The sequence below is a fragment of the Engraulis encrasicolus genome, chromosome 16 (assembly GCF_034702125.1).
Source record: "Engraulis encrasicolus isolate BLACKSEA-1 chromosome 16, IST_EnEncr_1.0, whole genome shotgun sequence".
NCBI lineage: Eukaryota > Metazoa > Chordata > Actinopteri > Clupeiformes > Engraulidae > Engraulis > Engraulis encrasicolus.
The window spans coordinates 35,381,342-35,398,028 of record NC_085872.1 but is presented as its reverse complement, the minus strand read 5'-3'; the positions used below and the strand labels follow the sequence as shown (position 1 = coordinate 35,398,028).

Sequence of the window (16,687 nt, the reverse complement as noted above, 5' to 3'; positions counted from 1 at the left end):
AGTGCTAAGGCTAGCCACCAACCTTGCCAACGAAAGTCCATTCAATGCCAGAGTTCAGAGTCTTGAGAACTACATCAATTAGTACATCACCCCAAGCACACTGCTGCTTGGCTGAGCCACTCTGGAGATTTCAAAACGGTTAACTACAACACCCACCCTTAAAAAGACTGCAAGAAATGCAAATACAAGTCAGCCACTTCTGGAGTTCCTGGAGCCAGGTTGCAGGCCCAAACCTGTTCCTTTACAGCAAGTGGAACACTACATCTCCAACAGCAAGGTTTCTTCTGGCAAAGTGGCCAGTGACCAGAATGCGTTGCAGGGGCATTTCAAGCTCAAACAGTGGTCAGCGTGAATGCAGACTCCAAAGGCATTGTCCGGATTGTCCATGTGAAAGTCCCCCAAAGTGGATGTGCTGAAGTGAATATTCCAAAGCAAATAATAAGTCCTGGGACCCGCAAGGTACCACACTGCATCGGGATGTGCAACGCCTCATCGTTCTCCTCCCAGTAGAGGAACATGTCAGCAGAAATCAGCTCGCCTGATGGGTGCGCCACGCCAAGATCGAGTGGGAGTTGTCGTGGCAGACTTTGCCTGGGCACATCTTTGATTGACAGCCTCCACGGTTCCTCACAGCGCTGGATCCGTGGTGAGAAACAGTTCTGTATAAGTATTGTACTTTGAGTGTCACATTGGTGTCAGAAGAGTATGAAGATCTATTTTGATAATATCTATTAATATCTAAATTGATTCTCATGCCATACCTCTGTGTCTCTCTTTCTCTGTGTGTGTATGCGTGTCTGTATGTGTGTCTGTGTGTATATAGTTCCAGTCTGGCATCAGCATAGGCATGGCCACCACATGCAACTGGTCACCTGCATCTTCTCTGTGATGGATGAGAGGAGAAACGGACACATAGGCTCCACTCCCATGGCCATCAGCTTCTGTCACCATGGCACATCTCATGGAAGTGAGTGTCACACAGTCACACAAAACACTCACATGGCTCCCTGTTTCTCATACAGTGCTGTGCAAAAGTTTTTGCCGCCTTACTTATTTATTAGCTTTTATTTCACTTTTGTCACTCTGAATCATTTCAGATCAAGGAAATTGAAATGGGTAGATGGAGAACCCCAAGTAAACGCTAAAGCATATTTTAATTGATCTAATTTATTGAGGGGGGAAAAAACTACCTTAACCTACATGACCTAATGTGAAAAAGTAATTTCCCCCTCAATTTTATAACTTGCTGTACCACTCCCAGCAGCAATTTTAGTCAAGTGTTTACAAGAACTGGCAAACAGTCTTTCGTATCGCTGTGGAGGAATTTTTTGCCAACTCTTCTTTGCATAATTATTTTAAAATCAGCTACACTGGAGGGTTTCCTTGCATGAACATAATGAATGGTTACAAATGAATTGCAGGACATCATCCTTCATAATTTGTTTGAGTGAATGCAAGCATGAATTCTGCTCTCTACACTCTTAGGTTCACCGTCACGGTCTTCTTGGTGTAATTTTAGTGTGACAGCCAAATCAAACACATTCTTGCAACAAGTTTCATTGTAATGACATCAGGTAAAAATCATTGTAAAAACATCAGGTTTATTGTAGATGAGGATTGTCCAAAGTGATTTGCTGTCGCATAGCACACTGAAGCATACTTGTGTGGCCATCAGCACACCAAAATATTCAATTTTATGCAAACAAAAATCCCTTAATGTTTTATAGTACTTAATGAAATCAGCACCGCATGGCGTGCACATCAGCACAGGTCTTGCGGAGTTCTCTCCTCTCCAACATTTTTTTCCCCGTCAGCCAAATGATCATTCCTGTCGATTCACTCAAAGTTTGTCAATAAAAATGTTATGAAAGAGAATGTTATGATGGCATTATCAACTAGGCTACTAACCAAGGAAAGTGAGGTTGATGTCAACCAAAATGACAATGTCCCTTGCATGTGTGCTTAACATCACTTAGCATTCGAAGCAGAGGCTGTTTTTTTAAATGACAATGATGAAGAGATTAATAACACCGAAGAGGGGTTTTCAATAAGGACCAGGGAAAAATACATTGAATTCCGTTCACTAAATTTGATTGTCCATCTTGCTCGCAACACATTAATCAGTGACCTCAAAGCCGGACGCTGTATATTGTGTGGCACGTAGCCTGGGAACTCCCATACTGCCTTTAGTTCTAAACAATCGTTTCGATCTGAAATCTCACTTGTGATTAGATCTGGTGTTAACTAGGCAATGTGGCATTGGGAGGGTTATGGGGTATGCGAACCACATTGAGATGTACAAGGAAGTGCGCTATTTTGCTGTTCTTGGCAAAAAAAGCAACAGAGACATTGCTTTACTGACAGGGTTAGGCATGGTTTTAGTCAGAGCACAACAGAGCACTTTTCGTGTTTAACCCTCTGAGGTCTAAGGCTTTTCAGAGGCTTTTAGGCTGCTTGCACCACCCTGACATTTTCAAGTATTTTAATTTCATACATATATATTTGGAACCTGGAAGGTATGAGGTTTGTAATGGTGTGACTTATATGTTCCAATGACAAAAACTCACAGAGTTACAGATTTGTTTTTGGAGACCAATTGCCCTCTGAAGGGCACTCGAACCTCAGAGGGTTAACAACAGAAATTCACCATGGCCACATGGTGGGAAAATTGCGCAAACCTCATCACATGACGAGTGTTTTTCAGCGCCATTGAGTACCGTGACTTAACTTAAAAAGGCGTTGCACCTCAACCAAAAAAAAAAATGTTTATTGGCTTGAGATAGGTGGCTACTTGGGGCTAATTAAACCTACTTCTTTCTTCACAAAAATCTTCCTGAAAAGTATATCCCAGAATTGGAAGAAATATCACAAATTGCAAGAAATATCACTCTCAGATAGGCCTTCATTTAATCATTAGCCTATACTTGGGCCTATAGTTCATAGTAAGACCACAGTACCACAGGCTATGATGATGAAGTTGTGCAGAATGCAGAATATTCTAATCTCTACCGCACAATATTTGATTATGTTTATAATAGTAATTTCCTGATAATTGTTGAAGCTGATATCGGCATTGTCACTTTCCCCCCTCACATTCTCGTCGCAATGTCCCATCACCAAACATTTTTACTGTGCCAAAGGCCATGTTAACTAGAACATTTGTTTGCCCGGAAATATAATGCCAAGTAAACGTGGCGCTTCTCGCTTCAGAATTTCATTCATGCCAACGAGGCAAACTGGTTTTGCACTTCTAGAAGAATGTAAGTTTATAATGTTGCATATCCAACATTTCACTCATTTTTTAAAATGTTTTGCTCTGTGCCGTTTGGTGTGCCGCTTGCGGTATTTTAGTTGCAAACATCGGAAAGAATTCAGTTGGCTGTCACGTTAACATCTGGGTCGAATGCTCTCTGCACCTGTACCTTCGCGTCATGTTCTCGTCTCTCGTTCGCCCTCTGCTCCTTCACAGAATCACTTGCACTTCAGAAAGATTGCAAGTTCACCGTGCAGGTCACAGGTTGGACTCAAACAAAGCTGGTCTTCAGGAATTGTATTTCTGGTTGTATGTTGATAATTTTTTTTTCTTTTTGGAAAACAGGGTTAACATGCCAGTTCTCCAGTGCTGGCGTTGTTACTCTGGCTACATAACGTGTCATTTCCAAGCAACAGTAATTGCGACTCAAAATTTCCATAATTGCCAACCAAACATGTTGACTCCATTTAAAGTGTACCTCCGGGATTTTGGACACCAGACCTCATTTCCGAGTCAGCCAGGGTGTAAACAATGTGTCCAGAACGTTTTTTTTCACATTCCATGCAGTCCTTGTGAATTCTCATATCCATGTTGCTAAGCTAGCGCAAGTGGACGGAAATGGTAGTAGCCTGCCCCAAAAAATAGTCTTATCCCGTTTAAACAACATTCAAAACAAAACCGTTATTATACCATACTGCAAGTGTAAATGTTTGTCTTAGTAGAATGAAGTTTGAAATTAAACCAACCTTGCACTGCGTGGATTTTGCCATGTTGACAGACTATTTTCTCTGGGTCGGCGGAATTTTACTTTGCTCTCTTCAGTTGTGATGTAGCCCACCCACACACTGCAGGGACCCGCAAGAGACATTGCAAATCAAGGCTAGTTCTACAACTGCTTTCGGATCGAATAGTGGATTAAAACCCAACGACATCGCACCATGGTACATCAGTGTGTATATACCAACTGCAATAATAAAGCCCACAGATGGGTATCGGCAAGTTTCCATTGGTTTCCGTGAAAGATGTTGAAAGAACCAAACTCTGGCTCCTGGCTGCAGGGCTACATCAACACACCGATGGAGACGCTCCGTAAGCTACCCCGGTGCTTTGCAGTGACCATTTCAGTCCCGACGACTTCACAAAGTCCTTCTCGAAGTCTAATACCTACACGGAAAACTCTAAGTGTCCGCGGTGCCAACCGCATTCCCAGATCTACTAGTCTAGAGGATATGTCAGGATTTTTGGCAAAGATGTTCACTTCTGGAAGAAAGCATGAAAATTTGTATACAAAGGTTTTCAGGTATGCCGATTACGATAAGAAGCGGCTCCAAGCTCAAAAATCAAGGGATCACCCTCAAAATGGACAAATCCAAGATGGCCGCCAAATTAACAATTCTTCATTACTTAGGTTGCATATGTCATATAATCCTGACCTCCGCGACTAAATGTGGGTTCTTGGGATTGCTGAATTGATTTATGAGCCATTTAGCTTTGCAAAACCTAGGTACCACACTGAAAATGTATAGTTATCCACAACTTTGGATGAATATGCACTAGAATATTGATCTTGACGACTAATTGTAGGTTTTGGTTATCGCTGAAGTCATGAGTAAGCCATTTGAGCTTCAAAATATTAAGGATTCACCTCAAAGTTGAGAAATTGAAGATGGCCGCAATTGCGATAGCTATATTTTTATACTTGTAGATCCTTTTAGTGGGGTCGTATTAGGCTCAGTCATTTCAAATTGGTGTTAAAGTTTTGTTTTCACTTCCAAGTTGAAGTTTAGGGTCTATAGAACAATTTGAGTTCGAGTGTCAAACACACAGATAACAAAATGGCCTGTGGGGGGCGCTCTAAAATATATAAACTGTTATTACTTTTGATTAGTTAAACCAAATTTAACATATGAGATATGTATGGATTCCGCATGAAGAGGAGAAACCGGTGAGCTAAGTATTTGGTTACCAGATTAACGACACACTATGTAATAAACACACTTTTATCTAATGGACAGCTAAATCCGGTCTTTTTTAAGATAAAAGGTGGAAATGCCCTCAAAGTTGCAATGAAACATCACTTATTGTTACAAGTTATTGTAAATAAAGCCTGGGTTATCACTTGACTTGATTTGTTCAGAATATCCCTGAAGCACACAGATACTTAGGATACCTATACACAAATATGGCTGCATAAAGCCTATGTGATATTTAGCACCCAACTTGCATCTTTGAGTTTATGAATTTAGGATCATGAGTACCAGCTTTTTTTTCAGTCAGTCCATCATTTTATTCACAACTTAAAAACTTTATATCTGGAAGAAAGTAAATCAATAATAATAATAATGATGATGATGATGATGATGATGAATACTATGGGGAACATCATTTTTTCCTGCATTCAAAAAGCAAACAGAAGACCATAGGGCTATCACTTAATAATCCACTCTACAATAACTATGACAGATGCAAAAACAGTCAGTGGTCAGTCTTAGAAATTGCATGTGCACTTGCACAGACGTGTGCACTTTAACTCTGCCTCCATGCACTTGCACCTAGATCTGGCAGGTCTATTTGTACAAGTACTAGTACAGCTGCACTTCACCTCTAGTTGGAATACATCTTTGGAAACTGCATCTTTGGTAGTGTAGTCCAAATCTGGGAACTGTTTATTTGTTACCAGATTGGCAGGCATTTCTGGCAAAAACAGATAACTACGCTGGTAACAAATGGACAGTTCCCAGATGACAGAGATGTCATCATAACAACAGATGATTGTGTCTACCATGTATGAAATAGTCCTATAGTATTATTTAGTATGCTTGCCAAAGGCCTCTGCTTGCCCCCAGCAAGCATACTAATTGTTCTCCAACAGTTTATTTAGTATGCTTGCGGGAAAGTTCATCGAGAATTGCGAATTGTTCATCAAGAGTTTATTATTATTATACATTTTTCCATTCACCTCGGCCTATGGGAATCGCCATTCATTAGTATGGCGGCTTTGAATCGTTGCAGCGTTCGAGATAGAGACACGGTTCGAGTGCCAAAACGAACGGCTCGAAAAGGGCCCAGGGTGGCCCAGGGTGTGGCCTACCCCCTTTCATTTGTTCACCAGACTTGTTTTTCATCAGTTTTCTCTGTTTTCCCCCTCATTGAAATGAATGGTAGAATGGTCAAGATGATGTCACAAACTGTAGCAGTTAGAGTGAGAGGTGACCTGTCCTGGGGTTTTTAACTACGCATCAACTAGGTAAAGGCATTGTCAGAGAGGTCTTGGCTCTGAATACAAACAGTGTGAAGACACACACACACACACACACACACACACACACACACACACACACACACACACATGCAGCCTTGTAGAACTTTAGACCTCTGCTGTCACCTGGGCAACCATGGCCTAATATGCTGCTGTGGCCACTCTATACAGTAAGAGGCAGTGGCCTACTGGGTAGGGTGTTGGTCTGTCAGAGGGTTGCAGGTTCGAATCCCACCCTTACCTCTCCCTACCCACCCATTGCTGAAAGGCACCTGAAGCATATCCATACATGCACACACGCACGCACACACACACACACCTCTCCCTCTCTGTCTCTCTCTCTCACACACACACACACCTCTCTCTCTCTCTCTCTCTCTCGTACAGACAGACACAAACACACACACACACACACACACACACTCAGACCTCTATCTCTTTCCCTCGTGTTTCTGTGTGTGTATACAACAGCTCTGTGTGTGTGTGTGTGCATAAGCCGCAAGCATATTAATAGCATTGTCTCTCCGGAAATGCAGTCTTATTATTATCATTATTATTATTGATTTATTTTCTTCCAGAAAAATTTTTTTTTTGTGATTTTATGAGTGAACAGAATGTGGCTTGATTTAAAAAAGTTGATACTCATGATCCTAAATTCATAAACTCAAAGTTGCAAGTTGGGTGCTAAATATCACATAGGCTTTATGCAGCCATTTGTGTATAGCTGAACAAATCAAGTTGAATGATATCCCATGATGCGTACATTCAGATCAGTACTTTTATTCCCTGCGGGGGTATATCGCACAGGACATGCAGGACACGCTTTGTGTTTGAATGTGTTGAAACATGCAAGATGTAAAGGCTTATTTGAACAGTGTTGCCAAAACAAATTCAGCAGAAGTCGCAATTGGCTCTCTGAAAAGTCGCCAGATGACGTTACGTATGACGTCACAGCATCACGCATGCAGCGCACATCTCTAGAAAAGATGTGCGCACGGCTACGCAGAGCTGCAGTTATGTTGAAAAACAATGATTTTGTCACTTAAATGAACAGTTTTTCAAAGTAGCCAGATTCACCAAAAAGTCGCCAAAGCCGCCAGATGTGTTTTTTTTGTCGCCAGGTCCAAAAGTCGCTAAATCTAGCGACAAAGTCGCCAAATTGGCAACACTGTATTTGAGTCCAGGAACATGAATACATAGGTCCTACTTACAAATCCATAGTACCTTAGAATAGGATGCACCAAGCCTAACATAAATCATCATGCCTCGCTTTCTTAAATCAGCACAGTTCACACAGATGCGTCAATGTGATTGCTGCAATTGTTGCACCCTATATCTTTGTCATATCTTTAGTTAGAGGCTTATATTGCCTTTAAATGAAATTATTGGGCCACAAAACCTACATTTTGACACCAAGATCATGCTCATATAACAACCAGATCCAAAGTTATGGCTCAAAACAAATACAGGTTTTTGCGATGGCGGCCATCTTGGATTTCGTGTTTTTGAAGTAGATCCCTTCGTTTGTGAGCGTGGAGCCGCTTCTAATTGGAATCAGCATCCCCAAAACCCCCTATATACCAATTTTCGTGCTTTCTTCCGGAAGTGAACATCTTTTCGACATATCCTCTAGACTATACATTTTGTGGCGCGCACCAACAGTCTCCGAAGAACAGGTTTGCTATGCTTTCTGCTTCTATGATGGTAGCCCAGTGGTATAATGGCTTCGCCTACGTTAGCCAAAACTTGGGCTAGAAGTTACCCTTTTGGATTGGCATGTTGTAATGCTTTACTGTTATTTTGTGTAATTGCTGTGACAAATGGCATTAGACATGACTTGCCGTATTCCTATGGATTCATAAGTTGCGCAACGCTATGTGATCTGGCTTGACATTGTGGAATATGTCACTCGTAACTCTAGTTGTTATTACAGGGAATGTTTTTTGTGACGAGATGGAATGGAAGGATGAAAGGGATTTAGAAGAGATGGGTGCACTGTTCTGTTCGCCAACATCTAATGCTCTGTAGACACACGGGTCATCTAGTAACAACTAAACATTGTCATGGCATATTCAATGTTACGAAAGGTTGACAAAGTCGGACAGAAAGCATTACTCTTGGTGTTTGCGAGCGAGGTCAGGGAGAGGGGAATAGCGTTCACTTTTGCAAACTTTTTGGATTTGCATGTTGTACTGCTTTACTGTTATTTTGTGTAATTGCTATAACAAATGGCATTAGAATTGCCGTATGGACTCATACGTTACGCAACACTATGTGATCTGGCTTGACATTGTGAAATATGTCACTCGTAGCTTTAGTTATTATTACATGGAATGTTTTTTTGAGACGAGATGGAATGGGAGGATGAAAGGGAGAAGAGTGTGCGTTCTGTTCGCCAACATGCTGTGTAGACACACGGGTCATCTAGTAACAACCAAACATTGTTATGGCCAGTGTTTAAATTGGCTTTTGGGAGGTGGGGGAGCCCTTCACTCGCGGTCAAAATAGCTTTTAAAAATAAATAAATAAATAAATAACATCGCCCCATCAGGCAAATACATGTATTCTATTAAGTTATTATTGCCCATAATTAATATCATACATATATCAACGTATTAGGCTACTCAGTTATGAGAAAAACAGCAAGGTACCCTCATTCCCTCTAATAGGAACAGTTAGACCAGTATCACACCTGATGCATTAATGTAGCCTACTTTTTAATATTCTCTCCTGTCAGTTGGCAACAGTATGCTATTGGACTGTCAGTACAGGGGCAAAAAAGTTTTAATTCTGACCACCATCACTGCACCATCAAGCTACAAAGGTGTAGACCTAAGACTATTAAGAACTCATATTATTTGATGTGAATAACAATTTGTTTTAAAAGATCATATGATTGATTTAAATTCTCCTACAATGTCATGGGTTTAGCATGCATTTATTAGCACGTTTTATGCCTAATAAGTAACAAAGTTAAAAGAATAAAAATGCATGCTTAGGCTATGCTGTTCTATTACAGTACGTGAAAGTGTGCACTGTCACTTTAAATCAGGCGGAGTCTGCAGAGAATCTTCTCACTCGGACACGTCTTTTCTTTGCAGATTGCCCCTTTGGCTGACTGATTATATGGGGCGTTCTTATTTCAGTAGTATAGTTAGTTCAGCTATCTTGCTCCGTGCAATTGTTTTAATTACACTTCAGTCGCATTAAGTACATGTTTTTTTGCAAAGCAATAACTTTGGCAAAAGGAGGCAATAGATTGGAACTTGCTGCAGCAATTCTAGCGTGAGAGAGACGGTGCACTGCTCTACACGCAACGAGGATGGACACGCAGGAATCCCTGTCATTTGCTTTAAAACTTTTAATACGTTCCTGGCATGTTTAAGCCCACATAAAAGTAACCTGCAACCAAATGGCTACACATTCTGACAGAACAATGGAAGGAAATCCCAAACTTGATGTTGATTTTCTCACATTACCAAACTGCTGTTACAGTAGGCAGACACCACGCTATTCTGCATGGCTGTGGTTAAGTTTGCCTGAAAGCTAGCCGATATCAAATGAAATGACAGCTTACCTCCGTTTTGTAAAAGGCATTGTATCTAGCCTACTAACTTTGCACATTGAACATGAAAGCATGGAGGACAGGCTTGAAGTAGTGACATACTCGAAGCGGAGTAGTTCTAGCTGAGAAAGAGCAAGCGCTCCGGACCGCTGAACTGAACTGTTGCAAAGTTGCAACGTTGCTACAAACTGAAATTGTGGTGTCTCGCAGCGCATGTGCAGAATGCAGATGCATAATAACTGAAATAATGCGGGAGTCCCTTAATCTTATTTTATGTTGCTATCATTGGAAAATGTTCATAAAAATATGATATTTCAATAAGAGGTGAAAATATGAACTGTGAATACACTGAGGTTGGGGCAGCAGGAGCGCAGCTCCGTTTGGCTGTCCCTCCGAGGTGAGGAGGCGGAGCTGCGCTCCGGAGGGCTCCGCCCCAATTTAAACCCTGGTTATGGCATATGTTTCAATGTTACGAAAGGTTTACAAAGTCGGACAGAAAGCATTACTCTTTCTTGATGTTTGCGAGCGAGGTCAGGGAGAGGGGAAAACCGTTCAGTTTTACAAACTTCAAAGATGTTGGAGTTCGCTCTATGGAAAAGTTATGGATGTGTCAAACGAAGCTAGGATTTAGGAATATCACTCCGCGGCTGTCAAGCTTTCAAACCGGAACACAAATTGCTGATGGTGATCAAACATGATTGCAATGTTGGTTTAATTTCAAACTTCATTCTATCAAGACAAGTATTTACACTTGCAGTCTGGCATAATAATGGGGTTGTTTTGAATGTTGTTGCAACTGGATAAGACTATTTTTGGGGGCAGGCTACTACCATTTCCGTTCACTTGCGCTAGCTTAGCAACATGGATATGAGAATTCACAAGGACTGCATGGAATGTGAAAAAAACGTTCTGGACACATTGTTTACACCCTGGCTGACTCGGAAATGAGGTCTGGTGTCCAAAATCCCGGAGGTACACTTTAATCTCTAGTTAGAACTACCGGTACATCACAACATACAAGGTTCGCTTGCACATTGCGCCAGGACTGAGATGCGGCCCGCCCGTGCACTGCCCTGGCACCACACTTAGATGTGAAAAGATTCTTACTCATGCGCCGCATCGGCCTGAAATCTTTTACTGGAGCGCAGCACCAAGTCGTTCCGGCTTACTTTCAAGGCTGCATTAAAGCTAATACTCAACTCTGAACACTATTTGTTTGTTTCAGATGTTCTACACTGGAGCTGGAATGAACCTTGCCAGACCCTGTCCTTGTTCATAAGGAACTTCATGAACCACTGGGTAAGCAAAATTATGCAAATTATGCATCACAAACTCTCCTATTGTTTGTTCAAATTACTGTAATTAAAGTTGCACTGTGTAAGATTTTTAGTTGTTCATTTCCAGAATTCAGGCTACCCATTCACTGATACCTTTTTCATGAATACTTACCAGCACCATCAAATCCTAAGTGTTCATTATGACCGGGAAAATTGCATTTTTCATACATTAAATGGGGGGTCTTCTCCATGGTCCGCCATTTTGAATTTCAAGAAATAGACATTTTTAGCTACAAAAATGACTGTACTTGGGCCATACTAGAAAATATTAGTTTATTACTTACTACATTTTCATGAAAATATCAAAGTTGGCAATAGGCAGCCCAGTTTCAATGAGCAGCATAGTTATAGAACCCTTTTTGACGATTTCCTGCACAGTGCAAGTAATTTTATGAGTAATTAGCAGTTTTTAAAATGTGTACTTTTACATTTAGCCAAATTACATTTTGGCCCAAGTATTTTACTTAAAGCGATGGTTCGGAGTAGAATCACCCTAATGCCATTTGAACCGTGACACCCATCCACCTTTACACCCGAAGTGTTTTCTGCCGCAGGCTTACATCAACAGAGTTGCCGTGTTATTCGATGTTTATTCCGGATAGCTTGACTCAAGCGCATATGGATCCTGGGCACCGTCTCCAAACTTTCCCCACAAAAATAACATGTCATGACACCAAACTTCTACAGTATAACAAATGTGGTTTGTACTCACAAAAAGATAAATTTGAAACTTTGTACATAGTCCAGGAGTTTTAGTAACAACACACGAGACGATTAGCTTTTCTGCTGCTAAACATCCGTCGACGTCACTTCCTCCAGCTGGGACTTTGTTGATGGAAACAAATACACGTGAGTCCGGAAGGCGGAAAACTCAAAAAGACAGCTTGCGCTAAATCGCGAGAGTCATCCTCACGTTCCATGCTGGCAGTGTATTCTTCCATTCTTGTGTATTTTAATGGCAGCAAAAAATGGTCCAGTCCTTAGCTATCTGGCTATGTGTCTGCAATCGCTTCCGGCAATATTATGCCATGCTGTGGACAGTCCCAGCTGGAGGAAGTGACGTCGACGGATGTTTAGCAGCAGAAAAGCTAATCGTCTCGTGTGTTGTTACTAATAAACTCCTGGACTATGTACAAAGTTTCAAATTCATCTTTTTGTGAGTACAAACCACATTTGTTATACTGTAGAAGTTTGGTGTCATGACATGTTATTTTTGTGGGGAAAGTTTGGAGACGGTGCCCAGGATCCATATGCGCTTGAGTCAAGCTATCCGGAATAAACATCGAATAACACGGCAACTCTGTTGATGTAAGCCTGCGGCAGAAAACACTTCGGGTGTAAAGGTGGATGGGTGTCACGGTTCAAATGGCATTAGGGTGATTCTACTCCGAACCATCGCTTTAATTACATTTGAATCTGCCTGAGTAAATACTAGTTAATACTGAGAAAAACAAAAAAACCAATCTGCCGGACATGAAGGGAAATTGTAGCCAGGCCGTGCCCTCCTATCGCCCTTCTAGTGAGGCCAGGAGCAATACAAATATAATTCCTGAGTTCCTGCAGGAACTCCTCCCACTTTGTTGAGAAGCAAACAATCATTAGCCAACCAAGGGGGTGGCGAGTCAACCATGCAGTTTGGGAAATGTTAATTGTTATGCTTTTGGTCAGACCATGTCTCGAAGAGATTTGAAAGTCGATGATAATCAGGCAAGGGAAATAGCGCATTTTTACCATTTTTATTTGGCATAAATGTTCTGTTTTGGACTAATCTAGTGGATGATTATCCAGAGCCTGCAGGCCCCATGTCATTGGTAAAACTGCCCATTAGTCCGACTGTACACAGTAGAGATGCAAGTAACTGGCTGAGTATAGCAAAGCACACACCGAGGACTGCATCTGAGGGAGGAACAGTGCTGCCTGACATAAATCTAACTGAAGAGTTGTTTTAGGAAATGGACAAGACTGATTAAGACTATTAACAAGAATAATTTATGAATTGAATCTCACAACTGGCAATTAAACAAAATCCACCAGACTATTTCCTTTGGTTGGCTACCTAGCCTTCAACAAATTAAAGGTCCCAGACCCAAACGCAATGAAATCCAAACCCCTAAGTTCAGAGTAATGGGCTGTCGGACCAATGGGCAGACCCTGGGTCTGCCTATTGATTCTGCTCCAATTAGCCATGTTTGCCAGACTGACTTGGTCATGGAATTTTAAGTTCTTATCAGTCTCCTTTTTGAAGAGAATTAAAGTTGAACATTTCAGCTTCCCCACTGCTAAATCAGCCATTTTAAAGAGTCATTTTATAGATGAAGGTTGAAGGCCCTCTGAGAACTCTGAAGCGCCATAAAAAGTGATCTTGGAAGTCAACTTGCTTCCCTCTACTCTGAGAATGTCCCCCAACTCTTGAGTATTGTCTTTTTCAGCAGGACAATGCTCCAAACCACACAGCTTGGTCCATTACTGTTTGGATGGAGGACCCCCATATCAAGTCCCATGGAAAACCTCTGAAATGTGATCAAGGAAGAGTGGTGGTCAGAAGCCATCAAGAAACAGTGGTGGTCAGAAGCCATCAAAAAATGTTCAGAACCTTGAGTCTTTGCACCGGAAGTGGAATTTAAGTCTCGTATGTGTTCCACCAGTCTTTCACACCAAAGTGCAAGAAGGCTTATTCTGTGGTTTAAAGCAGTGTTTCCCAACCTTTTTTGAGCCAGGGCACACTTTTTCCCTTCAAAAAATCTCGCGGCACACCACCAACCAAAAATGTTTTTTTTTTCATCATCCTTTGAATTTCCTCTTTCAAATAAAAAGTGCACTTAACATGTCCACTTCTTAAGGAAGCTATAAACTTCAAAGTAGGCCTATGCTGTCCAAAAAGCATTCTATTTGCAGGAATACAGAAAAATAATGCTTATTCTGACAGTAGCAATGATATTTAGGTTTCACTGTTACAATATGAATATGCATGTTTAGTATCAATCTCTGTTCAATGCCTTGCAAAATAGAACGTTTTCTCTGATTGCGTCTCCATCCACAAAACGCACATTGACCAGGAGTTGCGCATGTCCACTATCAGCCTCGTCAAGTTGCAACGCAAATTTCTCACGGATACGGGTCTTTTCCAAAACCACACTTTCGATAACAGCAGACATGTCATCAATGTCTGGAAATTGTGTTATTTGAGAGAGGGACTTTGGCTATTTATTTAACCGCTTCAGGTCCAAGCATCTCATTTACAATGCAGGCAGGTCTCTGCCATATGTGACTTCTGATTTAGCTACAAGTTCAGCTACGTGGTAGCTAGCTTTAAGAGCTCTCTCTTTCACCTTTTTCCCCCTCATAAATGCTGCTTGGTTCTCTGTTTGCTTACGCAGGCCAACAAAATAGTCTGCACTCTTGTTTTGTGAAGGGTGTTTCGTTTCATACCAAACACAATGGCATCGCCGTTGCATCCCACGTACAAGTAGGCTACCGGTAGTCCTAAATCCAAACTCTCTTTGTATTGACTCGAGCTCACGGCATTTGCCTTCTTTTGACAGCTACTACAATGCAATTCGCTACTTGTTGCCACCTAGTGATAAGGAATTATGACATGATTAGGACGCCAGTCAACAGCAGACACTACATCATGACATATAGGCATTATTTACTGTTATTATATGGTGTGACGTCATCGGTCGAATGCTCCATTCATTTCAACGGGGCCCCCCAACGTTCGCACGTCTGTTATTTTTCGATAACGGACGGGTTGGTCTATAACAGACCGCTGTCAATGGCAACAAGACTTTTCACTGCTAAAAGCGACTTTTCAACAAGACTCTAATCAGCTGCTGTGATAGACAACACCTGTTGTCCTGGCTACCTAGCTGTTGCCTAGCGGTGTTCCACAACGACACTGTTTTGTTTTGCGCAGCAACAATCTTAACTTTAAATAGGCCTAAATAAATGTCCCCGCCATGTGTGAATCATTTAAGTATATCCATATAATAAGCGGGTTAACTTTCGGCGAGTCGGTCGCTTTGTGGAATAGCAGCACTTCAGAGAGAACAACGCTCCGCTCCGCGTCGGGGTCTAAAGATTCTCTCTGTCGTGCTGCTATTCCACGGTAGCGACCTTCTCGCCGAACGTTAACCCTTACATAATAATGAATTCGTTTTTTTTTTCTTTTCTTTTTTTTTGGAAAACAAGAATTTTCCACGGCACACCTGACGATCTCTCACGGCACACTAGTGTGCCGCGGCACAGTGGTTGGGAAACACTGGTTTAAAGGATCCAGGGTTATTCTACCAAATATTACTTTTTGAACTCTTCCTAAGTTAAAGCACATTACTATTGTGTTTTAAAGTAAATATCTTGTTTTGCTAGCATTTTAAAGGTCTGAGAACATTGCATATTTTATGTTATTTTGACCATTTGAAACTTTCTGCAAATAAATGCTCCAAATAACAATATTTAGTTCGAAATTGGGAGGAAATGTTTTCAGTAGTTTATATGGTGAAATGACACTGTTCATTTTACCCTAAACACATCCCTATATGTAATAAAATATCACTTTCAAATTATATATTTTTTTCTGATTTTAAGTTTTTTTCCAGCTGTATGTATTGGTGTTTTGCAGAATGTGTCATGCACTGCATGTCTTAAAATTGTTCTTTCTTGCCCCGATGTTTCTGCAGCTCACATGCAACTAAAATATGGATTCTGTTCATTCCTCCTCCTACAGGTGTACTGGGCGGGTCCCAAGATCGGTGGTGCTATGTGTTGCATCATGTACGACTTCATGTTCTTCCCCTGCATGCACGGCCTGGCCGAGGGGCTAGCCACCCTGAAAGGCAGTCGGTCCCAAGAGGTGAACCAGCAGGACATCAAGCTCAAGACCCACGTCCTATAAGCCTACCACTCAGCCAGGGGAAGCAGGGGCTAGCCAGACTTATTATAGTAGCCCCCCAACTTCCAACAACCCATTGCTCCTCCAACCCCCCACACCCCCTACCCCGTCACCAATAACCAGTAACCCCAACAATCAAAGACTAACATCTGCCCTATCCAAGCCCACCACCACCATCATGGACATAGTGCAGTACACACACATGCATACAGGCTTAAGGAAAATTCAGAATTCACAACATACCAACATGTAAATTACCCTACACCCAATACTACAGTGAATCGAAAAGACACAAATACACAGCCATAATTGTATGAAAACACAACCCTGGTGTTTTCAAAATAATACAACAACATTCATTCTTCTGCATTCTAGTGACATT

At 41.5% G+C, this 16,687-nt stretch overlaps 1 protein-coding gene across 1 annotated transcript; it reads left to right on the top strand.

Annotated features, from left to right (window-relative positions):
* The first annotated feature begins 457 nt into the window (after positions 1 to 457).
* LOC134466082 (lens fiber major intrinsic protein-like) lies at positions 458 to 16,308 on the top strand. The gene is made up of 4 exons (XM_063219978.1): positions 458 to 646; positions 824 to 967; positions 11,303 to 11,376; positions 16,141 to 16,308. Exons 1-4 carry the CDS (start codon positions 517 to 519, stop codon positions 16,306 to 16,308), a joined length of 516 nt encoding a protein of 171 aa, XP_063076048.1. The 5' UTR covers positions 458 to 516.
* The last annotated feature ends 379 nt before the right edge of the window (positions 16,309 to 16,687 follow it).

What these genes read in the sequence shown, in the direction of transcription:
- LOC134466082 (XM_063219978.1), top strand. Translation starts at nt 517, where the DNA reads ATGTCAGCAGAAATCAGCTCGCCTGATGGGTGCGCCACGCCAAGATCG. An exon ending in CCATGGCACATCTCATGGAA is followed by an intron (nt 968 to 11,302) that starts GTGAGTGTCACA and finishes TGTTTGTTTCAG; the next exon opens with ATGTTCTACACTGGAGCTGG. An exon ending in GGAACTTCATGAACCACTGG is followed by an intron (nt 11,377 to 16,140) that starts GTAAGCAAAATT and finishes CTCCTCCTACAG; the next exon opens with GTGTACTGGGCGGGTCCCAA.